This window comes from Bufo gargarizans, chromosome 4 (assembly GCF_014858855.1).
Source record: "Bufo gargarizans isolate SCDJY-AF-19 chromosome 4, ASM1485885v1, whole genome shotgun sequence".
NCBI classification, from domain to species: Eukaryota; Metazoa; Chordata; class Amphibia; order Anura; family Bufonidae; genus Bufo; species Bufo gargarizans.
In genome coordinates, this window is record NC_058083.1 from 258,174,366 (window position 1) to 258,201,578 (window position 27,213).

General features: G+C 44.7%; 1 protein-coding gene across 1 annotated transcript in view; it reads right to left on the bottom strand.

The window, feature by feature from the left end:
- Nucleotides 1-27,213, bottom strand: part of ASCC3 (activating signal cointegrator 1 complex subunit 3) — a 670,136-nt gene that overhangs the window by 624,387 nt on the left and 18,536 nt on the right. Inside the window, exons 2-4 of the mRNA XM_044289192.1 lie at nt 17,020-17,169; nt 8,936-9,083; nt 8,005-8,579 (exon numbers count right to left, since the gene is read on the bottom strand). Of these exons, the coding sequence (XP_044145127.1) occupies nt 8,005-8,579; nt 8,936-9,083; nt 17,020-17,109 (813 nt within the window). The 5' untranslated portion in view covers nt 17,110-17,169. The remainder of the gene's footprint in view (nt 1-8,004; nt 8,580-8,935; nt 9,084-17,019; nt 17,170-27,213) is intronic.

Genomic DNA, 27,213 nt, shown 5'->3' on the forward strand with positions numbered 1-27,213 from the left:
GAGAAGAAGTCTGGGATCCAAATGTCTAAAAATGCCCTCCTAAAAGGAATTTGGGCCGCTTTGCGCATCTAGGCTGCAAAAAAGTGTCACACATGTGGTATCGCCGTACTCAGGAGAAGTTGGGCAATGTGTTTTGGGGTGTCATTTTACATATACCCATGCTGGGTGAGAGAAATATCTTGGTCAAATGCCAACTTTGTATAAAAAAATTGGAAAAGTTGTCTTTTGCCAAGATATTTCTCTCACCCAGCATGGGTATATGTAAAATGACACCCCAAAACACATTCCCCAACTTCTCCTGAGTACGGCGATACCACATGTATGACACTTTTTTGCCGCCTAGGTGGGCAAAGGGGCACACATTCCAAAGAGCACCTTTAGGATTTCACAGGTCATTTTTTACACATTTTGATTTCAAACTACTTGCCACACATTAGGGCCCCTAGAATGCCAGGGCAGTATGTCACTTGTGGGGACCCCATTTTGGAAATAAGACACCCCAAGATATTTTGTGATGGGCATAGTGAGTTCATGGAAGTTTTTATTTTTTGTCACAAGTTAGTGGAATATGAGACTTTGTAAGAAAAAAAAAAAATATCATAATTTTCCGCTAACTTATGACAAAAAATAAAAAAGTTCTATGAACTCACTATGCCCATCAGTGAATACCTAAGGGTGTCTACTTTCCGAAATGGGGTCATTTGTGGGGTGTTTGTACTGTCTGGGCATTGTAGAACCTCAGGAAACATGACAGGTGCTCAGAAAGTCAGAGCTGCTTCAAAAAGCGGAAATTCACATTTTTGTACCATAGTTTGTAAACGCTATAACTTTTACCCAAACCATTTTTTTTTTTTACCCAAACTTTTTTTTTATCAAAGACATGTAGAACAATAAATTTAGCGAAAAATTTATATATGGATGTCGTTTTTTTTGGCAAAATTTTACAACTGAAAGTGAAAAATGTCATTTTTTTTGCAAAAAAAATCGTTAAACTTCGATTAATAACAAAAAAAGCAAAAATGTCAGCAGCAATGAAATACCACCAAATGAAAGCTCTATTAGTGAGAAGAAAAGGAGGTAAAATTCATTTGGGTGGTAAGTTGCATGACCGAGCTATAAACGGTGAAAGTAGTGTAGTGCAGAAGTGTAAAAAGTGGCCTGGTCATTAAGGGGGTTTCAGCTAGGGGGGTTGAAGTGGATAAGGTGCCCAAGGGGATGTCCTTTCCTAACTTGGTGCCCAGCCGCACCCCTCGGTCCGCGCTGACGTAATACCTGAACCTGTTTGAAATCCCGCGCGTGCGCACTACACACTAAACCAACTAGCCAATTGCCTAAACTATTCACCTTACATTCCTGGAACATATGGCAACATCACAACAATATACATACATGTGTACCAAAAAATACCCCTCAGCTACAGGTTAGAGATATAGCCAACTCTGACACAGGTCAATTAACCACTGCTACCTCACCTATGCACTCACTTCTCTCGCAAGGGCTTTTACTAAACATGGAGGAAGCTAACCTAAGACTCTTCTAAATATGCTTGCAATTAACTTTCTGTCTTCTTCCACGCTCCTATGCACCCTTAAAAATCTTATTAAAACAGAAGACCTAAATAGACCCTTGACTCGTTTTGAATCCATGACCCATCAAAATAAACCTCCCAAAAAAACACTCTCTCTTTCTTTTACCTCTTAACGCAGCATATACTGAATCCACTGGACCTCTCATTTATCAAAGCTTGGGAATCTGACCTACAAACAAAGTTTAATGAGAACCAACTCAAACTGCTTCTGAAGTCACCTAAGGTCACTTCAAGATGTGTACGCACTCAAGAAATTGGTTTCAAAATTCTTACTAGGTGGTACATGACCCCAGCAAGAATACACAAAATAGATACCTCATACCCTGCCTGACATATGTTGGAAATGCAAGTCAGACCCGGCATCCTACTTTCATATGTGGTGGACATGTAGCAAAGTTTCCCCTTTCTCAAAATTAGAGATACCATAAACAAAGTTTTTCGTTACATCACTACAAAAAAAAAAAAACTGAGGTTTTCCTGCTGCTCCTACTGCCTGGGGAACTCCCAAGTAATATTAAGCTTCTCCTCCGCTCTCTGATAGCAGCTGCCAGATTGAACTTAGCAATGTCATGGAAGTCAACCAAACAACCGTCCATTGCTGAATGGATTGCCAAAGTGGATCAAATTTACAGATTATAAAAAATATCCCATTGGGAGTTCTGCAATCATACAAAATTTGATATTATCTGGCACTCATGGAAGATTTTTAGGAGCTTCCGGACAGAGGAAACAGTAACCCAGTCTTAAGGGAAATATTATATGCAGTGTAGCCTCTATATTTATGTATCAGGACGCACATTGACCATACCCCCACTTTCCCATCCCTCTCTTCCCTTTTTCTCCCTCCCCACCTGTCCGTATCTAATAGTTTTTTATTTATGTTTACTTACAACTTCTAGGCACAATCTCTAGCTTTTATATACAGGTTGTGTCAAATAAAAAAAAAATAAAAAAAGTTCATATTGCTTTCATAAGCATTTTAGCACAAATGCAGGTGATTAAAATTATTGTATTCCATCGCTAGGCTACCAACAGCTAGTTTAGCAATGCCAATATGTCATTGACTGTTCTAAAAGTAATTTACGGTCTGTACTATGCATTTACGCCCTGCGTGACGTTCTTTTTTGACTATGGAATATCAGATGTAATCCCCTGTTTCATGTGTTATTTTCTAATGCAATAAAAAGAGATTTAAAAGAAAGGAATAAGCCGGACATGAGCAAAGCTCCAGCACCAACAAAGGCTGGAGGACAACTGACTCCAGCCTACGGGCCACATGCAGTATAAACCAAGTGGCCACAGCCAGCCAGGTAGTTAACCCCTCCAGCACCAGATAGGGAAGGAACCAGTGCACACACATGCTGCATAAACGACACGTTGCCCCTGGCATCCAGCAAGCACAGCAAACGTGTCACGACACAAAGCAACAAGATCGTGACACCGCCGTGACACCGCCGTGACACCAGCCCTTCAACAAGGTCTGGAAAGAGATTCATACTCTCCTGGTACCCACTGACCCTGGAGCCAATTGAAGTAATTGGACTGTTCAAGGCTAGTTGTTGTAGAATGGGCTCAATTTATTTTTATTTTTATTTTAGATAGGTAGTGGAAAAGGTTAAAAAAATAAAATAAAGAAGCTATACTATAACAGCCAATTCCTGCCACCGTTGTTCCATTGCTTGTGACGGCCCCATTATTAAAACCTTTTGGCTACAAGTCAGGTCATTCTCACTAAGACATCTACTAACATCCCTCTTGCCTCAATGGGCTATATTTGGTCATCTAAACCAAATATTCCCTGCCACTGACATGGCAATGCCACCATCGTAAACATTTGGTGACAGACTTTCAGCCAGCACCCTTTAGATGACCAGTATGTCCTGTCATGTCTCGGTTGTCTCCCCTTCCCCTTCCCCTTCCCTCCTCTAACCCAGTTTTCTGCATCAGCGGGAGCTGCTGGTTTTTCTAAATATGCAAATGGAGTAATGAACTCTAAGGCCTCTTTCACACGTTGCGTGAAAATCGCAGGATGCTCTATATTGTGCATTTATCACGCAACGCAGGCCTCATAGAAGTGAATGGGGCTGCGTGAAAATCGCAAGCATCTGCAAGCAAGTGGGGATGCTGTGCGATTTTCACGCACGGTTGCTAGGAGACGATCGGGATGGAGACCCGATCATTACTATTTTCCCTTATAACATGGTTATAAGGGAAAATAATAGCATTCTTAATACAGAATACATAGTACAATAGCGCTAGAGGGGTTAAAAAATAAATAAATAATAATTTAACTCACCTTAATCCACTTGCTCGCGCAGCCCGGCTTCTCTTCTGTCTTCTTGTTTGCCGTGTACAGGAAAAGGACCTGTGGTGACGTCACTCCAGTCATCACATGGTCCATCATATGATCCATCACCATGGTAAAAGACCATGTGATGACTGGAGCGACGTCACCACAGGTCCTTTTCCTGTACACAGCAAAGATGAAGACAGAAGAGAAGCCGGGCTGCGCGAGCAAGTGGATTAAGGGGAGTTCAATTATTATATATTTTTTTTAACCCCTCCAGCACTATTGTACTATTCATTCTGCATTAAGAATGCTATTATTTTCCCTTATAGCCATGTTATAAGGGAAAATAATACAATCTACAGAACACCAATCCCAAACCCGAACTTCTGTGAAGAAGTTTGGGTACCAAACATGCCGATTTTTATCACTCGCGTGCAAAACGTATTACAATGTTTTGCACTCGCATGGAAAAATCGTGCATGTTCCCGCAATGCACTCGCACCTTTTCCCGCAACACCCGTGTGAAACCAGCCTAAGGGTACGACCACACAGTGCTGTCATATCGAGGTCATGATCCGGTTAGGAAGTGTATGATGCAGCCGACCACACAGCATGGTTGGGATGCCGTAACCATGTGTGGTTCCCTAATACTCCACTTGAGAAGGCTGGATTATCACCCAAGAAGACTGCCTTACATACTATACAGGGTTAGGCAGCAGTACAACAGCCCCTTTTAACTGGTATAATTTAACCGCAGGTGATACTTCACAGCACTGTAGGATTTCCCATTACAGGTGAGCCATACTTCACTGCTGTGAAGAAGTATCACCTGCAGTTCTTCAGTGTGTTCATGAAGACTGGATTTTATGATTAAGGGCTCATGCACATGACCGTTGGATGTTTTGCGGTGTGCAAAACATGGATACCGGCCATGTACATTCCACATTTTGCGAAATGGAACGAATGGCCCCTACTGGAACAGTATTATCCTTGCACGTAATGCAAACAATAATAGGACATGTTCTATTTTTTTTGCAGAACGGCCATGCAGGCACGGAATGAGTCTATTTTTTTCAGCCCCATTGAGGTAAATGGTTCCGCATATGGGCTGCAAAAAAGAAAAAAAATATATGAAGTAGACTACTAAGTAGAACCACCCCCTTGACTCCTAAGCACAGAAAGAGCAGAAGTTTAACCTCTCTGCGCCTCCTGACGTAATTGTAAGTCAGTGGATCGCGAGAGGTGTACGGAGTGGAATCATGAGCTGATCTCACTCCATAAGTGACGAGTACCAGCTGCAGAATATTTCCTTGCTGTAATGAAAAACCGGAAAATCTATGCGAAATTAAAAACTAAATGTGTGACGTGCCATTTTTTGGTCCCTTTGCCCAGCCAAAAAACAAAATCATAAAAAGTAATGAAAAAGTTGTATGTATCAATAAAAACCACAGCTCAACCTGCAAAAAAGCAAGTCCTCACACAGACAAAAACAAAGTTATGACAATGGAAAGAAAAAAAATACAAAGAAAAATTTCCCCCAAAGGTTTTTGTTTTGTTTGTTTTTTATGTAGCAAAGCATAATGAAAACTACATAAAACTGTTATGTCTGAATTGGACTGAGCAATAGAATGAGGTCTTCATGTCAATTTTAGTGTATAATGTATTGAAATAAAATGTATTTTTATTTCAATAACAAACTTTTTTCCCCGTTTTTCAATGGTAAACTAAACAGGTTGTGTCATCTGAGACATTAGTGGCATATTACTAGGATATGTCACCAATGTCTGATAGGTGTGGGTCCAACATCTATTTCTAAAATGGAGCCCCCAAAGTGAATGAGATTGCATGGCGCACGCATAGCATGCTCTCTATTCACTTCTGTGGGAGTTCCAAAAATAGCTGAACGAGTGCTCTTGGCTGTTTCCAGAAGTCCCATAGAAGTGAACACACTGCACATGCAAAACCACGTCTCCATTCCTGCCGGAAATAGTCGAGCCAACCCTAGGCCATTTTCGGAACTGCCACAGAGATTAATGAATGGTGAAATCTCTTGCAAGTTCCTCTCCCGTTTACTTTGGGGGCCCCTGTTCCTAGCCCCTAATGTCTTCGGGTACTTTCACACTAGCATTTTTCTTTTCTGGTATTGAGTTCCGTCACAGGGGCTCTATACCGGAAAATAACTGATCAGTTTTATCCTAATGCATTTTGAATGGAGAGCATTCCATTCAGGATGCATCAGTTCAGTCCATCTTACGTTTTATGGCCGGAGAAAATACAGCAGCATGCTGTATTTTTCTCTCCGGCCCAAAATCCTGAACACTTGCTGGAATGCCAGGTCCTGCATTAATTTCCATTGAAATCTATTAGTATTAAAATTGCCGCACTGACGGATCCAGTTCTTCCGGTCCGCTTTTGCGCAGACCTTTAAATCTGTGAAAATAAATAAATACCGGATCAGTGTTTCCGGAGAGACGGCTCCGGTATTTCAATGCATTTGTCAGACGGATCTGCATCCGTCTGATAAATGCCATCCATTTGCGTCTGGATTGCCGGAACCGGCAGGCAGTTGCGGCGATGGAACTGCCTGATGGAACTCTCTGCCGCAAGTGTGAAAGTACCCTTAGATGAGACAACCCCTTAAAATGGTGCCATTGAAACAACTTGTCCCGACAAAAATTAGCCCTCATAAAGCTGTGGTGAATGGAAAAGTAAACAACTTATCATGAAAATGCAATGTAAGCTACAGGCAGCATGTTATAGAGCGGGAAGAGCTGAGCAAATTATTAAACAGTTTTATGGGAAAAGATTCAGTAAAAGTCATTCATTTAAATTCCTGCTTATTCTTGGCTTTGAAGTCAAGGAGGCAGTCCTTGACAACATCCCCTCTATGGCCTCTTTCACATGAGCGTGATGGATTCAGTGAAACTCGCACTATTTTGTAAGCAAGTTTATTCAGTTTTGTCTGCGATTGCGTTCAGTTTTTCCCCGCGCGGGTGCAATGCGTTTTTCACGCGCGTGATAAAAAACGGAAGGTTTACAAACATCTCTTAGCAACCATCAGTGAAAAACGCATTGCATCCGCACTTGCTTGGGATGCAATGTGTTTTTTACTAAAGCCCCATTCACTTAGATGGGGCCAGGACTTCGTGAAAAACACAGAATATAGAACATGCTGCGTTTTTCACGCAATGCAGAAGTGATGAGTGGAAAAAAAAAACGCTCATGTACACAGACCCACTGAAATGAATAGGTCAGGGTTCAATGCGGGTGCTATGCGTTCACGTCACACACTGCACCTGCGCGGTAAATTCGCTCATGTGAAAGGGGCCTATGGGTGAGCATTTAGAGATAGCTGTCAATCTATGATAGGACCGCCTCCATGTCTTCACGTGGATAGGGGATAACTTAGGGTACTTTCACACTAGCGTTTTTCTTTTCTGGCACAGAGTTCCGTCCTAGGGGCTCTATACCGGAAAAGAACTTAAGAGTGTTATCCCCATGCATTCTGAATGGAGAGCAATCCGTTCACGATGCATCAGGATGTCTTCAGTTCAGTCTTTTTTACTTTTCAGGATGGAGATAAAACCGTAGCAATCTGCGGTATTATCTCCAGCCCAAAAAACTGAACACTTTTCTAAATGACAGAATTTTTTTCATAGGAAAGTATTAGTGCTGGATCCGGTATTCAAAATACCGGAATGCCGGATCAGTCCTTCTGGTCTGCGCAGAATGAAAAAAAATATGAAAAAAAATAAATGCCGGATCTGTTTTTCCGGATGACAGCGGAAAGACGGATCCGGCATTTCAATGCATTTGTAAGAAGGATCAGGATCCTGATCAGTCTTACAAATGCCATCAAGTTGGCATAAGTTTTGCCGAATCCGGCAGGCAGTTGCCGGATCACTGTGCCGCAAGTGTGAAAGTAGCCATAACCACAATACCCTTTTAAGGGGTTAAATTAATAGATTACACACACTGAGTGTAGATTGCATTGCAGTTTCATGTTGATGGATCCCTTTAAATAATCCCATAATAAATTCTGAAAACGTAACTCAATTTAAGGTTCTAGTGGGAAAGTACAGAAAAAGTACAGAGAAGAGAGAAAATGCACAAGAGATTCACAAACCTCATTCTGAAGCGCATCGTTGCTCTTGGAGGAGGCCAACATCTCGAATATAGTGCTGCACAAGTCTTCAACCGTAGGACCTCCAACAGAAGTCTCTAAACTCTGGAAGACATATTTTTCTACTTCATCATAGAGAAAATAGCCATCATCGTCGCTGTTGCCGACTTTTTGATTTGGTTTGGATGTGTCTAGAAAGCAGTCTTTGGGGCCAAGTTTTGAGAAGCTCAAGCTGATGTGATCATTCATCTCCAATTCACCATTTAATGGTAGGTCTTCAGTCTCCTCTAGTTCATACATTTCGAGAGAGAATTTCACATTCCTCCCAAAAGACACTGTTTCTTCAACTGTGTCTTGCTGAAACATCAGTGCAAGTTTCTTTAGCTGTTCATCAGACAATAACGATACAATTTTATAGGTGGCATCACAAGCTGCGGTTGCACATGTCGATGGAAACGGGCCAAACATCTGTTTGATAGCTTTGGTTGCTTCTTGGCTGACAAAATCCTTATCATAGAAAGTCTTGAAAAGGAACACAGCTCCACTTTCGATTGCTTCTTGTCCATGGTCCGTTCCAACTGTAAGAAAGAAGAAGAAAAAACAATGGTTTTGGCATATTACATGTGTTTGATTTAAACGGCCTCTAAATAAATGCCTGCTATCTCCCCTGTAATAGCTTAAACCTTTCACTCCAAATCATGAGCACCACAATAAAAATGACAACCTGGGAGAATTACAGCCCCCAAAGTCACCCTTATGTAAATATTTAAGACTGAATTATTGAACCAAGGATCAGTAGATTGAAATTCACTCGCGGCACAACAATCAAGTGAGGTTCTCCTCTTCTCTGACTAGCCAGGTGAAAAATTACCAAGTTGAATTCACAGCACATCATGAATTTCAAAGAATTTGTCTTTAACAAAAAGTAATTTACCGATCTGTTTTGCAGCCTGTAATATTTCTTTTAGGCCCTCGTTTATTGCTTCATGCTCCTTGTCCACAATGCCAGTGACAAATTGAGTTATTTTCTTCCAAGTAAGGTCAGACTCCAAAACTTGCTCACGCAACTTCGATCTTTTGTTCTGTAAAATTAATGCAGTATGGTTAGCGGAAACGTATCTGAAAGAACGTCAAACTAAACGTCCAAAAGAGAAAAATGTACAAATGAAGAACATAATAAGTGTTACAGATTAGCAAACGCAAAAAGATTCGTTTTCTCCCTCTCAGCTCAAGTCTAAAAGATCACCAAATTTTGCAGAAAAACTAATTCTTGATATAAAACAAGAAGCCACGTGATTGTCATTTATTTTATAATGGCCAAAATGGGGAAACTGTTCTACAGATTCTGCCACAAACTCCTGCACAATGCATGTAAATGGGAAGAATATCAGAAATCTTTCGGGACTTATGGGTTTGCTGTGGATTTCAAATTTTGCCATCAAATCCACTTTACTATGGTGTGGATATGGCCACTCTATTGGTACTGTTTACCAATGAGCATTAATGGTGACTAAAGGTTATATTAGACAGAGATTATGCAGGTTATTGTCAGGAAGGAAGTTATAACATGCAGCGATCTCCTCCTCAGTATGGGGAGGAGTCATCTCTAATGCCATCGCTTGTCCCCATACTGAATCATTGTTTGCTGACAGCAGATCGTAATTAGACAACATGATCTGCCGCTGGCAAACTAAATTTTAAACTTGTTGAAAGATTGGGATTGACCGATAAATGCGCATTTGCTCCTTCATCAGGTAATCAGTGGCAGTATTGCACTGCCAGATCATCGCTTGTTAGCGATATTTTGGCAGACTATCTGCCAGTCTAATACACCTTTAAATGGCACAGACTTGTATATCCTTTTTTCAGTGGCGGCACTGTTTCCCTCATTACTGAATCCAAGTTTCCTAGCTCAACCAACCTTCTGTCCGGTGTGGATCGCACCACCATCCATGATGGCTGCAGAATGAGGGGCATGTGAACGAATACGTCATCATGCCTTCTCCACTGAAACACAGTGCACAGTGGGTTCCTGATATCCAAGACCTGTGCATATGCAGGGCTGTGGAGTCGGAGTTGAGGAGTCAGAGGAAATTTTGGGTACCTGGAGTCGGCAAAAATGAACCGACTCCGACTCCTACTAAATTCAAATTGGAATAAAAAGTTAAAAAAAGCAAGTTTAAATGTCCCAATTCACAAAAAGTTAAAATTAATTACTTCTCTACAGTAAGAATAAAGGCCAATGCATGCAGTGCGTCACGTTACCGCAAAACGAACACATTAAGTGACCGTGAAGAGGCATGCTTTCCATATGCTTCACTATATGGCACGCAGCACACAGTTAAGGAGCAGCAATACTTATACTTTCCATTGGGTTGTGTTCCGCTGTTACAGGGAACGCAACGCCCATGGTTAACCCAGCCTCTCACTACAAACTGATTAAGTAAATATGTTTTTTGCAGGACTAGACACTTGTATAAGTGACGGGAATAGATAGTCAATAGTTCAAGACAGAAGCTGTAAACCATTTGAAAAACTGCTGTCATTCAGCTAAGGCAATAAAAACTTGTAAACTCAGATTTTTAGCTTAAACTTTAAACATGACTATGGGATTCTACTAGGGAAATCATGTTTTACAATAAATGCCCCTTCATGGATTCTCCCACTGCTCTATCTTCAGCAGAAGATCAGCACACAAAGGAGAAGGCAGCGGCAGCAGCACCATTTTTGAAATGGTAAAGTTCCTGTTCCTGATGTTTCTGCCTGCTGCTACTATTCATCAGCCACTTGATAAAAATATAAAATAAAACTTTGTTGTTTTCATTGTGTTTGTCTTTTGCTTAAACTGTTCAATACAGTAGACTGTTGGCTTCCTAGCCAGTAGTTCTGTGGCAATGACATGTATGTTGCCTTTTTTTTCCTTCAAGGAATGTATAAAATACATTTGTATATTAACCGCCTCCGGACCGCCTAACGCAGGATCGCGGTCCGGAGGCGGCTGTCTCAGGCAGAGTCACGCATTGGCGCGTCATCTCACGAGACACGAGATGACGCTCACAGCCGGCCCGCGCATGCACATCGCGGGCTGGCAAAAGTTAGAGGAGTATTTCATCATCAGCCTGCCAGCCAATGATAGTGTCCGGCAGTCTGATGGTTTTCAAAAAACCAAATCAGAAGCTAGTTAACACTTTATATTTATAAATATAAGGTGTTAAATGGCTTGTGTGCTCCTCTGCTGGTCCTTTTGGTCGGTTGGTTCTAGTAGAGGAGCAGACATCACAGTGAGTACACACCAAACACCACACATAGCCCCAGATCACCCACCATCACCCCAATTAACCCCTTGATCACCCCTGTCAATCACCTAGCGAAAGGGAAAAAAAGTGATCAGTGTAAACTGTCACTTTTTTTTTCACTGGTATTGACTGTTAGGTTTTAGGATAGTTTAGGTCCCTTGATTAGGTAGTTAGCGATCATTTAGCGCCCAGCCCACCGCAGTCACCGATTCGCTAATCAGCATTTGTACTTTTATAGTATCTGTAAGTGATCAAAACTGATCACAGTCAGATCTATAATAGTATTAGTGTCAACTTAGTTCGCCCTCCACCCAAAACCTAGTGTTTGCCTGATCGGTCGCCCACACGTGCGTTCACCCACACCCGCCCCGCCGCAGTGCCAAAAAATTATAATTTTTTTTTTATCACTGCACAATCACTTCACAAGCGCTGAGGCGATAATAAAAATCAGTTTTGATATTTTTATCAATCGCAACGGCTTCCGGTACTCGGCTATCCTCCCATTTGTAAGACAGGCTTGCTTTTTTTCTTGGGTAGTCTCAGGGAATACCCCCTAAATTTAGTAGTCCAAATGTCAAATAAGGGGTATTCTTCTGAAGAGGCCTACAGGCTTCTGACACAGTCGGATGAGGAGTGGGAACCCTCATCTGATCAATCCAGCGGGTCAGAATATGAACCTGTAGAAAGCAGTGGCAGTCTGACACAAAGTTCGGACGAGGAGGTTGAGGTCCCTGATACCACCAGGCGTACCCGGCCCTGTGTTGCTACACCACAGGTTGCGCAGGATCCGCTTCAAGGGCAGCAGAGTGGTGCTGGCGCTGTCGGATTACGTGGTGAGGCATACACCAGCAGCGCAGCCCACCCTGGACCTAGTACCAGCACTGCCGTTCAACATGGTGAAGTGGCGAGCACCAGAAGGGCAGTTGAAGGTGGCACGTGCAGTAGTTACCCCGTCGCAGCCACCGCACAGACAGGCCCGTAGAGCCCCTAGAGTCCCTGAGGTGCTGGCAAACCCCGATTGGCAGTCCCCAACTTCAGCCGCACCATTAGTTCCCCCTTTCACCGCCCAGTCTGGAGTTCAGGTTGAGACAGCTCAGATCGGTTCGGCACTGGGATTTTTTTTTGCTGTTCTTGACTGCGGAGCTCTTGGACATAGTCGTGGCAGAAACAAATCGGTATGCCACTCAATTTATAGCTGCCAACCAGGGAAGCTATTATGCCCAACCTTTCCGGTGGAAACCCGTCCAAGTTTCCGAATTAAAGATTTTTCTGGGCCTTCTCCTCAACATGGGTCTAACCAAAAAACATGAATTGCGGTCATATTGGTCCACGAACCCAATTCATCACATGCCCATGTTCTCTGCTGCCATGTCCAGGGCACGATTTGAGGCCATCCTGAGTTTCCTGCACTTCAGCGACAACAGCACCTCTCGTCCCAGAGGCCACCCAGCTTTTGACCGGCTCCACAAAATTCGTCCCTCATAGACCACTTCAACAACAAATTTGCAGATTTGTATACCCCTGAGCAAAAAATCTGCGTAGACGAGTCCCTTATACATTTTACCAGGCGCCTTGGCTTCAAACAATACATCCCAAGCAAGCGCGCCCGGTATGGGGTCTAATTGTATAAGCCCTGTGAAAGGGCCACAGGCTATACCCACAAATTTTGGATCTATGAGGGTAAAGATCAGACCCTGGAGCCGGTCGGTTGCCCTGACTACCTGGGGAGCAGTGGGAAGACAGTCTGGAACTTGGTGTCACCCTTATTTGGCAAGGGGTACCATCTTTATGTGGACAATTTCTACACAAGTGTGCCCCTCTTCAGGCATTTGTTCCTAGAACAGATTGGCTGCTGTGGCACCGCGCGACCTAGTCGGCGGGGCTTCCCCCAACGGCTCGTTACCACCCGTCTTGCAAGGGGGGAGAGGGCTGCCTTGTGTAACGAAGAACTGCTCGCGGTGAAATGGAGAGACAAGCGTGACATTTACATGCTCTCCTCCATTCACGCAGACACGACAATACAAATAGAACAAGCAACCAGTGTCATTGAAAAGCCCCTCTGTGTCCACGACTATAATTTGCTCATGGGAGGGGTGGACTTCAATGACCAGATGTTGGCTCCTTATTTCGTTTCCCGACGCACCAGACGCTGGTATAAGAAGGTGTCTGTATATTTGATTCAATTGGCTGTATATAATAGTTTTGTTCTCTACAGTAAGGCTGGGAGAACAGGATCCTTCCTCAACTTTCAGGAAGAGATCATCGAGAACCTCCTGTATCCAGGAGGTTCCGTGGCCCCAACCACCAGTGTAGTGAGCCGTCTACACGAGCGACATTCCCCCAATGTCGTTCCTGGTACCTCAACCCAACCGTCACTCCGAAAAAGATGTTGTGTCTGTAGCAGGAGTGGAATAAGGCGTGACACCCGCTATTTCTGTCCTGACTGCCCTGACCACCCTGCCCTATGCTTAGGGGAGTGTTTCCGGAAGTACCACACACAGGTACACTTAGCATATGGATTGCATCTGACAGGACAGGCACACAGGGCTATTACGGCCCATTCACACAGAGCTGCTGCAAACCTCTCCTTTAAACCTGGGACAAAGGGCATAATGTACTTTGCCACATCTCTGAGCGATTTGCTCTTTGCACATTGTCGCACGGGCAGATCTATGTAGGCCGCACCAAAATGCTATGAAAAAAAGAATTAGCGAGCATCTATACAATATAAAAAAGAAGAATGATGATCACCCCCTGTCCAGGCATTACAAAAACCGTCATAGAGGCAAATTTGAAGGCTCCTCATTTTATGGGGTTGAAATAGTCAGGATGGACATACGTGGCGGAGACTATATTAAACATATGTCTAAAAAAGAGACACAGTGGATTTTTAATATGGACTCAATGGAGCCCAGGGGCCTGAATAAAGAAATTGAGCTCTTTGGCTTTGATTGAATATGTCACAGCAGGGTAGGGGTTAAACAGATAAACACCGCAGCTGATAAAAGACAGATGAAGAAGACACCTGGAGGAATCCCTGACGAAAAGCACCGTAGTGCTAGAAACGCGTTGGATGAACTCCCTCTCTTTTTTGGTGTCTGTGAGGAATTGTAGCTTAGGTGACTGTCACCCGCTCTCCTCAGTGAGCACGAGTAAAATTCCAATCTGACAGTAAAAGGCCGTGCCACCGGCCGGGGCCAGCCTTGGAAAGCACTTTTTTGGGAAAAAGACTCCAGTAGAATCTTGTATGCAATCAGCGGCGGAGAGAACCCTCTAAGCCCGCCGAACAAGTGTTCAACTGATATTGTCATACCTCTAACCACTCCATAAGTTGAGCTATCCATAGCCGCAAGGAGGACATCAAGAATATCCATAAAATAAGGTAAAGCACTTGCATTCCTGTTTATCCTAATTTATCTCCTTTCACTTTATTTATACATGTGCGCGGTGCCCCCATATCCAATTTGAAGTTTTGTCACTCACTGTTGCAGCGTAGGTACGGAGCTGCCTGGGACACTGCTGCTTTGCTGACACATAGTAGCGCCAATGGATCGTGGCATTGCCACATAATAACTCAGCCTGATATTTTGCATTGTGTTCAACCACACATTTTGCAGATTGCACAAAAAACATTTATTTCTATGGGTCAGCAAAAAAAAAACGGGCAGCAGACATATTCATCCGTGTGTTGTCCTCATCTGTTAGGCAAATTATATAACCGTATTGCAAACAAGAACAGTCATTTCTGGTGATGGGAGAGAGAAAAATGTGGCTGGCACAAAGAAGGTGTCCATATTTTGTGGATTCGTGGGTTGAGGACTGCAATACGGACACGGTCATGTGCATGAGGGCTTAACGAGAGCAATGAAATAGCTGAGCGAGAGACCGAGCGAGAATGTGTAGCACTCCAGCAGTGTAGTGAATCCGCACAACGTTGCCCAACACTCTGAAATAAAACTGTCACTTCTTTACACCAAACAATTAAAATTCACCCCAGGGGCATATTACATAGCTGTGAACAGGTTTCAATCAACAGCGCTTACTGTTGACGTCATGGTGTCATGAGTAAGATTTGTTGATCGAAACGCGTTGACAGTTATGTAATATGCCCCTGGGGTGAATTTTAATTGTTTGGTGTAAAGAAGTGACAGTTTTATTTCAGAGTGAAGGGTTTTCTTTCATCGTATTCCTGGATTAAGTGATAATGAGATGACTGCTGAAAATGTACAGACCAGGAAGCCTTTGGGCAGTGCAGAAAAGAAGGAGGATTTTAGAAATATTTTTAATATAGATATTGACAAGAAAAAACATGGCCAGAAATTCATAAAAAATTATTTATATAAAAATCTGATTTAAACAGTAGGTCAGGCTACTTTCACACTCGCGTTTAGTGCCGAACCCTCATGGATCTGCACAAACCACATCAGTTCAGATAATACAACCTCATGCATCCGTTCAGAACCGATCCGTTTGTATTATCTTTACCATAGCTAAAACAGATCCGTCTTGAACACCATTGAAAGTCAATGGGGGACGAATCAGTTTTCTATTGTGCCAGATTGTGTCAGTGAAAACGGATCTGTCCCCATTGACTTAAAGGGAACCTGTCACCTGGTTTTGGGTATAGAGCTGAGGACATTGGCTGCTAGACCGCCGCTAGCACATCCGCAACATCTGGCCCCTGTTCTATTAGGGGCCAGATGTTCCATTCTGCAAAAAACGGAATGCACACAGATGTCATCTGTATTTTTTGCGGATCCGTTTTTTGCGGACCACAAAACGAAAAAGCCATACGGTCGTGTGCAATAGGCCTTACATTGTGTGACAGGACGGATCCGTTTGGCTCAGTTTCATCAGACAGACATCAAAACTCAGCAAGCAGCGTTTTGGTGTCCACCTCCAAAGCAGAATAGAGGCTGAACAGAGCCAAACTGATGCATTCTGAGCGAATCCTTTCATCCATCCTTCCATTCAGAATGCATTAAGGGCAAAACAGATCCGTTTTGGACCGCTTTTGAGATCCCTGAACTGATCTCACAAACGGAAACCAAAATGGCAGTGTGAAAGTAGCCTCATTTTCTGATGAAACATTCCTTTTAGGGCTCATGCACACAAACGTATTTTTTTTCCGTGTCCGTTCCATTTTTCTTGGGGACCATAAGCAGAACCATTCATTTCAATGGGTCTGCAAAAAAAACGGAAGTTACTCTGTGTGCATTACGTTTCTCTATGGTCGTTCCACAAAAATATAGAACATGTCCTATTATTGTCTGCATCACGGACAAGGATAGTACTGTTCTATTAGGGGCCAGTTGTTCCATTCCGCAATACAGAATGCACATGGACGTCCTCCGTATTTTTTGCAGACTGCAAAATACATACAGTCGTGTTTGCGTGAGCCCTTAAGCTGAGGTCTCTTAAACATAGATTGTAGACACTGTAGTCCATATACAATATTGTCTTTTGGAGCCAGCAAGAATCCCAGAAACGATATTGTCATGGATTCTAACTGCAGTGCATGGAATACAGCACTCGGCCAGGTACAGCAATTGGATCAAACACACATTGGGGACGTTATGGTGGCTTTACATTTACAAAGTGCAGTTTGTGCGAATGCTGGCACAACAGCCTTAACCACCAGTTACCACAAAATATAAAGCATTTTACTATCATGAGTCATTCTGAATGTTTGACACTTGGCATCTTGGATAAAACATTTTACCATCAAGTCTGTCGAGTCTCCCCTGTAATCATCTTGTCTGGTGACATTTGAAAAGGAGCGCAGCGCTCCTGTGAGACGAGGTAAAACCATCTCTTTCTTATTCAGTGATCCATAGGATGAAAAATAGGATTTCGCTGCAACTTGTAACGCCTAAAATGAAACGGGGAAAATATTTGATAAGCTAAAAATACAGTTAAGAAAACAAGCATAGTGTCAATAAACTGCAACAATGCGTAAAAATCTACAGGCGTTAACCCTCTCCAAAAGAGGACCTCTTTGAGAAGACCACCCCTTGTCCAGACCAGATTTCCTGTGGAGAGATTGCACTGTAACATATTTGGATGTTAATATCATTAAGGTGAAAAATGTCTAGTCTAAAACATATACTCTGTAGATTACAAAAAAAAAAGTAACTTTCTTAATTTCAAAGGAAGAGGGCTTCATAGTATTCAATCGGTTTTCTACTTTCATTCTCTCAACTGCGTCAGACAAATGAAGATTGGAATCTTAATGGTTGGTATATGAAAATAAAGCTAAAGCTCTATGATGACCCTGAGGTTTCAGATAATAATTCGTCTAAGCAACAAAAAATAAATATGTTTTTAGTTTTTTTTTTATTAGTATTAACACACAAGAAAACCAATAAGCTGCTTCATGCAGTCAGTGGTGCCAGAAAATACACAAAATAATTCCCACGCGCTACTTTACAGACAACTGCTGTAACTCCTTGCACATACCCTGAGATGTTTCGGAAACCAAGCCCACTTTCTCAAGCATGCGTGCTAAGGACCATTCAACTATTTTATAGGGTAAGGCTACTTTCACACTTGCGTTTGGAGCGGATCCGTCTGGTGTCTGCCCAGACGGATGCGCTCCTATAATGCAGACGATGGGATCCGTTCAGAACGGATCCGTCTGCATTATATTTCTGAAAAAATTCTAAGTGTGAAAGTAAGTCAGACGGATCCGTCCAGATTTTACATTGAAAGTCAATAGGGGACGGATCCGTTTGAAATTGAGCCATATTGTGTCAACTTCAAATGGATCCGTCCCCATTGACTTACATTGTAAGTCTGGATAGATCCGTTTGCCTCCGCACAGCCAGGCAGACACCTGAACGCTACAAGCAGCGTTTGGGTGTCCGCCTGCTGAGCGGAACGGAGGCCAAATGGTGCCAGACTGATGCATTCTGAGCGGATCCACATCCACTCAGAATGCATTGGGGCAGTACGGATCCGTTCGGGGCCGCTTATGAGAGCCTTCAAATGGAACTCACAAGCGGAGCACCGAACGCTAGTGTGAAAGTAGCCTTAGATGTATTTCAGACGCAGATGGCGAGGAAACGGTTAATTGCGCCACAATCTGCAACTTCATCCAGCTTACGCCAAGTCTAAAATTGTGGGCATGGTATGGAAGGGGATGGGCTGCTAGGCCCGTCTCATTCACTATTTTCCACATCTGTTTTAAGCATAGAAAATGGTCTAAATGTAAGACAGCTAGGAAGCAGTCTTACATTTACAACTTCGGAAGATCCACTGCCCGCTATGGGCCTTTATTAAGACCAGTGGGGGGAAAAATGTCAGTGAGTCTTGTGGGGCGAATACTAAAAAGTGCTTCTATTGGGGAAGTGGTCATTAGTACAGGAGGACCAGGGAGCGGTTAAAGCAGTGCTCCCTGTGCGGGCTCTGTACATACCGCTTCCTGGTCTTCCTCAGCTGCACGCTGTTGGTGCGCTCTGTGACCTTACGCTGTGCAATGTCTGGTCACAGCACGGCGCAGCAGTAAGCTGGATCTCAGGAGCAGCGGTGTCCAAAGCAGGAGAGCAAGTTAATAATTTTTTTTTGTCTCTGATCTTATTAGCTGGGGATTGCCGTTAGCAACGGACCACATGCAGAGGAATCTTCCTCCCCCGGTTATAAACACACCAGTGTGTTATCAAAATGCAGTTCTTTACTGTCCTGACCTCGGACCTTTGTGCATGCAAAGTATTTGTCCAAGTATTTGTGCCTAAAAAATGGACTTGCGAATGAGGCCTAACCTTGCTCCAGCGCCAAGTACTATGCCGTATTCTTCTTCTCTGGGCTGCTGACCCGTAACAGTGCCGGTAGCTTAAATCCAGTGGCCAGCAAACTGCAACCTCCAGAACTCCAGTTGTTCTGAAAGTACAACTCCCACACTCCTCCTTTCACTCCTGTGGGAGATACTAGAACAGCTGAGCAAGTGTGCATGTTGGGAGTTGTAGTTTCACGGAAGCTGAAGTGCCAGCGGTTCTAGGTATGTAAATGACAAAGATATTCAGAAGCATGCAGACCTGCTCGGCAGTCAATGACAGTGGGGCCACCTCACCGATGCACCCCATTATAAGTCCATGGGCTCTGTGGGGCACTGCTGGCGTCCACTGTGCTGTGGCTCGCATTATAAACTACTGATGAGATGGAATAGTGCTAGGGGCATATATCAAACATGGGAGATGCTCGGTAGTATGGAGACTAAGCAATGACTGGATACCAGGACCACCGCTTAGTAAACCCTGCACTCAGGAAATGATTTCTTAGGAGGTCTGAAGGTGTTTTTGCAGCAGCCGTTCCCCTCCAATACATCATACCGCGGCTTGCAGAGATCAGCTGACACACACACACATTTATAATGCGAAACCTTGAAGAGCTCGGGATTTTAGCTGACAAACAAGCGTGAGAAAAGTTTGCGGCCCGTAGTAAAGACGGGACTTTTTGGCAACTGAGGCGCTGGTGATGCATGTGTTGTCAGCAATTGAGAAGAGGGGAAATGAAAGGTTAGTGACAGAGTGAAGGGTGGTAAAATTGGATTTCAGTTTTTGTCACATTAAGCGTCTGGCAGCTGGATTTAATCCAGCAGGAACGGAGAAAAGACTGAAATATGAGCCTTGACCTGCAAAAGGTGAACAAAGGGAAACATGGGAACTCTGCTGGTATTATTAATCCTGTATGTGCAGAAGACACTGATAAAGGGAAATGCAGATGACAGTCCATCCGAAAGCTGTCTACACATAAAAGACGGTCATCAACAAGCACCTCCACCTGCTCATCTATATCATCATGGCTTCATTCACATGGTTTCATGAACCCAAGTAAAAAGTAATTAAAGGGGGTTTGCAGGACCCCCTCTGTTTTGAGGATCATGTGTGCTGTTGCAGTCAATGAGTAGCCTTAGTAGTGACCTGTCCCCAACAGCACACAGTCCACAAACGATGTGCCATTTGGGGACACATCACCGCTGAGGCCAATCATTGGCTGCAGTGGCACACGTGACCTCAAAAATGCTTCTGTCACGATAATATAAACTTCTGCATCAGTCATGAACGGATCCGGTTGTATTATCTATAAAATAGCCATTCGTCATGAACACCATTGAAAGTAAATGGGGGACGGATCCGTTTTTTTTATTGTGTCTGAGAAAACAGATCCGTCCCGATGGACTTACATTGTGAGTCATGACGGATCTGTCTTGCTGCACACCACATCATGGACAGAAAAATGCTGCTTGCGTTTTTCTGTGAGGACGCAAGTTAAATTTTGTCCCCTTTGACAATGAATGGGGACAAAATGGAAATGTCCCCCCCCCCCGCTATTGAGATCCTATGATAAATCTCAATAGCAGAAAGGGAAAACGTGGGTGTGAAAGTAGCCTTAGAAGAACTTCATCAAAACCCCATTAAGTACACTTTTCCCAATGGCTCTTTTTAATTAGGCATATGTATACATTGCATATCATAGATTTCTATGAGGAAAATATGTACACAGTATCAGCGAAGTCAACGAGTTCAAAATCGCATCTAAAGACTGCAGATAATTTCCATGCATAAACTAACCTGTGGTGTGGATTTTTAAATCCACACTGTCAAATTTATCTTGCGGATACATCCCCAATTTCTTACAAAAATTCCCTATTGACTTCAATGGTAGGGAGGTATATTTCTTTTTTTTCTTTTTTTTTTATCAGATAATTTTTTTTTACAATTTTTTTTCCCAGTGTACATAAACAATAGAAAAAATAAATAAAATAAATAAATCCCTAATAAATCATCATATCAAAAAAAAATACATGAATGGGTACATACATTCCTATTGGACATTAAGAAACAAGACATTCTCATATATCCCATCCACTTTTGATACACAAAGTGCATGATACAGGAGAATACCCCTTCATATGCAGTATATAATAACATTGCATAAAACACCCCCCCCCCCCCCCACCCACCCAGCTATGAGACCCACCCAGCGATGAGACGGGCACCACCCCACCAAGTCCGGTATAATATGACAGAACGCCAAGAAGACTGTTGCCAACTCTCTCCCTATAGGTTCCACACCTAACCAGTCCAAGATAAACCATGCATTAAGCACCCTTTCTCCGGATCACCTACCCCCACTTCCTCATCCCTGTTCCAGTTTCATGTAGGTCTGTTCCAGAATCGCACAAATCTCTCTGAGGTCACTCCTCCTATCACAACCACAAGATTCATATGTCAGACTATATTACCATGGTCCTATATGTTACCCTTTTGTCCCAACGCCTTTTGGTATATACACTTTTCTCCAAGCAAAAGATTTCAGCCATTCTGTTCAACAATTCAGCCCTAGATGGGGGCTGGGGTCTAAGCCAGTATTTAGCAATTAGCAAGCTTCCTGGCGTGGCAGAGCAGACGCTGCACTCCCAGGCAAGAATTCCGTTTTTTAATGTCCAATATTCCCAAACACACATGTCCTCGGACCAGGCGGGTTCGCAATATGATATGCGTCCATAATACAAGTGAGCACACCTGTCCAAAAAGTCCTAAACTCCGTACACTCCCAGAACGTGTAGCAGGGACGCCAGACTCGCCCCATATCTAACCCCAATCATGAACAGAAAGGATGTCCGATACACCCGGTGAACTAGAAACAATTGTGACATTCGTTGGCGCTCACACAATGATAACTGAGGTGTCAGTGCCAATAGTGCTTTCCATTGTTCCTCTGAGATAGAGCCAACCTCCCCCTCCCTTTTTTGTTTGACCATTAAGGGATCCTACCCATTTCAGACATTGGTATTTTTCATGTAATGCCCAATGTTTGGTGAAACCACAATTTCCAAATACTTGAAGTTGCGGGCAACCTGTAGCTGGGTGGACAAGAGAGAGAGGCCAGCAGGGGCTGGGTCTAACGGAAACAGAACGGACTTGTACCAATTTATATGAAGACCACACCTGTCTCCAAAATCCTGCATAAGGGACATTATGGGGCTTGTTGTAGACAAATTATTAATAGTTGTAATCAGCTCGCATCAAAGTTTGTGTAAGGAAAAAGGTAAGTCCATCTTCCCTCAGCTGCAGTTAGAGAAAGACCCAGGTGCTACCATCTTGATTGAAAATTCTGAGCAACTCCTCCTCCTCCTCCTTGCCCAGTGTCCGTCCTTTATTGACTAAACAAAAGGTGTAAAAGGGGCTGGCCCAAGACAAGGATACAGGAAGTGATGAAATATCAAAGGACAGGGAGGGGCAGTCAATGTGGCTGTGCAGACAATGGACACACCCCATCCTTGTATAACATAGCCAGCTGAAAAACACATGTATACAATAATCTACCATTACCACTAAGAGACATGATGACAATCTATAAAACACACACACATCCTAAGATAAAATGTCTGAATAATAAAATTTCCACAACAGGCTCAACGACCCTTCCACATCTCCCACATATATGAGCATGTCGTCTGCATACAGGGACATGTGTTCCTCTCTGGCTCCCATGGGGAATCCCACAATTCTAACCGAAGATCGGAGTAGGCATGCAAGTGGCTCAGATGCAATGACAAATAGAAGGGGGGACAGCGGGCTTCCCCAACGTGTACCTCTTCCCAACTCAAAGACTTCTGATGTACCACCATTAGCTCTGATCCTAGGTTTGGGACCGCAATATAATAGTTGGACACAAGATATAAAGGTGTTCCCAAAACCCATGACTCACAGCACCTTCCATAAATATTTCCATTCAACGCTATCAAAGGCTTTGGCAGCATTTAGGGATAATATGGCCCGAGCTCCTACCAATTCCGACCACCTCTAAATATAAAGAAATAGCCATCGAAGGTTAATAGAGGTAGATTTATCAGGCATAGAACCAGATTGATCACTATGTATAATGGTTGACATAACTGTTTGTAACTAGAGTTGAGCGAACACCTGGATGTTCGGGTTCGAGAAGTTCGGCCGAACATCCCGGAAATGTTCGGGTTCGGGATCCGAACCCGATCCGAACTTCGTCCCGAACCCGAACCCCATTGAAGTCAATGGGGACCCGAACTTTTCGGCACTAAAAAGGCTGTAAAACAGCCCAGGAAAGAGCTAGAGGGCTGCAAAAGGCAGCAACATGTAGGTAAATCCCCTGCAAACAAATGTGGATAGGGAAATGAATTAAAATAAAAATTAAATAAATAAAAATTAACCAAAATCAATTGGAGAGAGGTCCCATAGCAGAGAATCTGGCTTCACGTCACCCACCACTGTAAGAGTCCATTTTCATAAATTTAGGCCCAGCACCCAGGCAGAGGAGAGAGCTCCCGTAACAGAGAATCTGGCTTCATGTCAGCAGAGAATTAGTCTGCATGTCATAGCAGAGAATGAGGCTTCACGTCAGCCACCACTGCAACAGTCCATTGGCATATATTTAGGCCCAGCACCCAGGCAGAGGAGGGAGGTCCCGTAACAGAGAATCTGTCTTCATGTCAGCAGAGAATCAGTCTGCATGTCATAGCAGAGAATGAGGCTTCACGTCAGCCACCACTGCAACAGTCCATTGGCATATATTTAGGCCCAGCACCCAGGCAGAGGAGGGAGGTCCCGTAACAGAGAATCTGTCTTCATGTCAGCAGAGAATCAGTCTGCATGTCATAGCAGAGAATGAGGCTTCACGTCAGCCACCACTGCAACAGTCCATTGGCATATATTTAGGCCCAGCACACACACAGGCAGAGGAGAGAGGTCCCGTAACAGAGAATCTGTCTTCATGTCAGCAGAGAATTAGTCTGCATGTCATAGCAGAGAATGAGGCTTCACGTCAGCCACCACTGCAACAGTCCATTGGCATATATTTAGGCCCAGCACCCAGGCAGAGGAGGGAGGTCCCGTAACAGAGAATCTGGCTTCATGTCAGCAGAGAATCAGTCTGCATGTCATAGCAGAGAATGAGGCTTCACGTCAGCCACCACTGCAACAGTCCATTGGCATATATTTAGGCCCAGCACCCAGGCAGAGGAGGGAGGTCCCGTAACAGAGAATCTGGCTTCATGTCAGCAGAGAATCAGTCTGCATGTCATAGCAGAGAATGAGGCTTCACGTCAGCCACCACTGCAACAGTCCATTGGCATATATTTAGGCCCAGCACACACACAGGCAGAGGAGAGAGGTCCCGTAACAGAGAATCTGGCTTCATGTCAGCAGAGAATCAGTCTGCATGTCATAGCAGAGAATGAGGCTTCACGTCAGCCACCACTGCAATAGTCCATTGGCATATATTTAGGCCCAGCACCCAGGCAGAGGAGGGAGGTCCCGTAACAGAGAATCTGGCTTCATGTCAGCAGAGAATCAGTCTGCATGTCATAGCAGAGAATGAGGCTTCACGTCAGCCACCACTGCAACAGTCCATTGGCATATATTTAGGCCCAGCACACACACAGGCAGAGGAGAGAGGTCCCGTAACAGACAATCTGGCTTCATGTCAGCAGAGAATCATTCTGCATGTCATAGCAGAGAATCAGGCTTCACGTCACCCAACATTGGAACAGTCCATTGGCATATATTTAGGCCCCGGCACCCAGACACAGGAGAGGTTCATTCAACTTTGGGTAGCCTCGCAATATAATGGTAAAATGAAAATAAAAATAGGATTGAATGAGGAAGTGCCCTGGAGTCCAATAATATATGGTTAAGGGGAGGTAGTTAATGTCTAATCTGGACAAGGGACGGACAGATCCTGTGGGATCCATGCCTGGTTCATTTTTATGAACGTCAGCTTGTCCACATTGGCTGTAGACAGGCGGCTGCGTTTGTCTGTAATGACGCCCCCTGCCGTGCTGAATACACGTTCAGACAAAACGCTGGCCGCCGGGCAGGCCAGCACCTCCAAGGCATAAAAGGCTAGCTCTGGCCACGTGGACAATTTAGAGACCCAGAAGTTGAATGGGGCCGAACCATCAGTCAGTGCGTGGAGGGGTGTGCACACGTACTGTTCCACCATGTTAGTGAAATGTTGCCTCCTGCTAACACGTTGCGTATCAGGTGGTGGTGCAGTTAGCTGTGGCGTGTTGACAAAAGTTTTCCACATCTCTGCCATGCTAACCCTGCCCTCAAAGGAGCTGGCATTGACACAGCTGCCTTGGCGACCTCTTGCTCCTCCTCTGCCTTGGCCTTGGGCTTCCACTTGTTCCCCTGTGACATTTGGGAATGCTCTCAGTAGCGCGTCTACCAACGTGCGCTTGTACTCGCGCATCTTCCTATCACGCTCCAGTGCAGGAAGTAAGGTGGGCACATTGTCTTTGTAGCGTGGATCCAGCAGGGTGGCAACCCAGTAGTCCGCACAGGTTAAAATGTGGGCAACTCTGCTGTCGTTGCGCAGGCACTGCAGCATGTAGTCGCTCATGTGTGCCAGGCTGCCCAGGGGTAAGGACAAGCTGTCCTCTGTGGGAGGCGTATCGTCATCGTCCTGCCTTTCCCCCCAGCCACGCACCAGTGATGGACCCGAGCTGCGTTGGGTGCCACCCCGCTGTGACCATGCTTCATCCTCATCCTCCTCCACCTCCTCCTCATCCTCGTCCTCCTCATCCTCCAGTAGTGGGCCCTGTCTGGCCACATTTGTACCTGGCCTCTGCTGTTGCCAAAAACCTCCCTCTGAGTCACTTCGAAGAGACTGGCCTGAAAGTGCTAAAAATGACCCCTCTTCCTCCTCCTCCTCCTCCTCCTCCTCCTCCTCCTGGGTCACCTCCTCTTGCATCATCGCCCTAAGTGTTTTCTCAAGGAGACATGGAACATGGTATTGTAACGCTGATAACGGCGTCATCGCCACTGGCCATGTTGGTGGAGTACTCGAAACAGCGCAACAGGGCACACAGGTCTCGCATGGAGGCCCAGTCATTGGTGGTGAAGTGGTGCTGTTCTGTAGTGCGACTGACCCGTGCGTGCTGCAGCTGAAACTCCACTATGGCCTGCTGCTGCTCGCACAGTCTGTCCAGCATGTGCAAGGTGGAGTTCCACCTGGTGGGCACGTCGCATATGAGGCGGTGAGCGGGAAGGCCGAAGTTACGCTGTAGCGCAGACAGGCGAGCAGCAGCAGGATGTGAACGCCGGAAGCGCGAACAGACGGCCCGCACTTTATGCAGCAGCTCTGACATGTCGGGGTAGTTGTGAATGAACTTCTGCACCACCAAATTCAGCACATGCGCCAAGCAAGGGATGTGCGTCAAATTGGCTAGTCCCAGAGCTGCAACGAGATTTCGCCCATTATCGCACACCACCAGGCCGGGCTTGAGGCTCACCGGCAGCAACCACTCGTCGGTCTGTTGTTCTATACCCCGCCACAACTCCTGTGCGGTGTGGGGCCTGTCCCCCAAACAAATGAGTTTCAGAATGGCCTGCTGACGTTTACCCCGGGCTGTGCTGAAGTTGGTGGTGAAGGTGTGTGGCTGACTGGATGAGCAGGTGGAAGAAGAGGAGGAGGAAGCCGAGAAGGAGGAGGTGGCAACAGGAGGCAAAGAATGTTGCCCTGCGATCCTTGGCGGCGGAAGGACGTGCGCCAAACAGCTCTCCGCCTGGGGCCCAGCTGCCACTACATTTACCCAGTGTGCAGTTAGGGAGATATAGCGTCCCTGGCCGTGCTTACTGGTCCACGTATCTGTGGTTAGGTGGCCCTTGCCACAGATGGCGTTGCGCAGTGCACACTTGATTTTATCGGATACTTGGTTGTGCAGGGAAGGCACGGCTCTCTTGGAGAAGTAGTGGCGGCTGGGAACAACATACTGTGGGACAGCAAGCGACATGAGCTGTTTGAAGCTGTCTGTGTCCACCAGCCTAAATGACAGCATTTCATAGGCCAGTAGTTTAGAAATGCTGGCATTCAGGGCCAGGGATCGAGGGTGGCTAGGTGGGAATTTACGCTTTCTCTCAAATGTTTGTGAGAT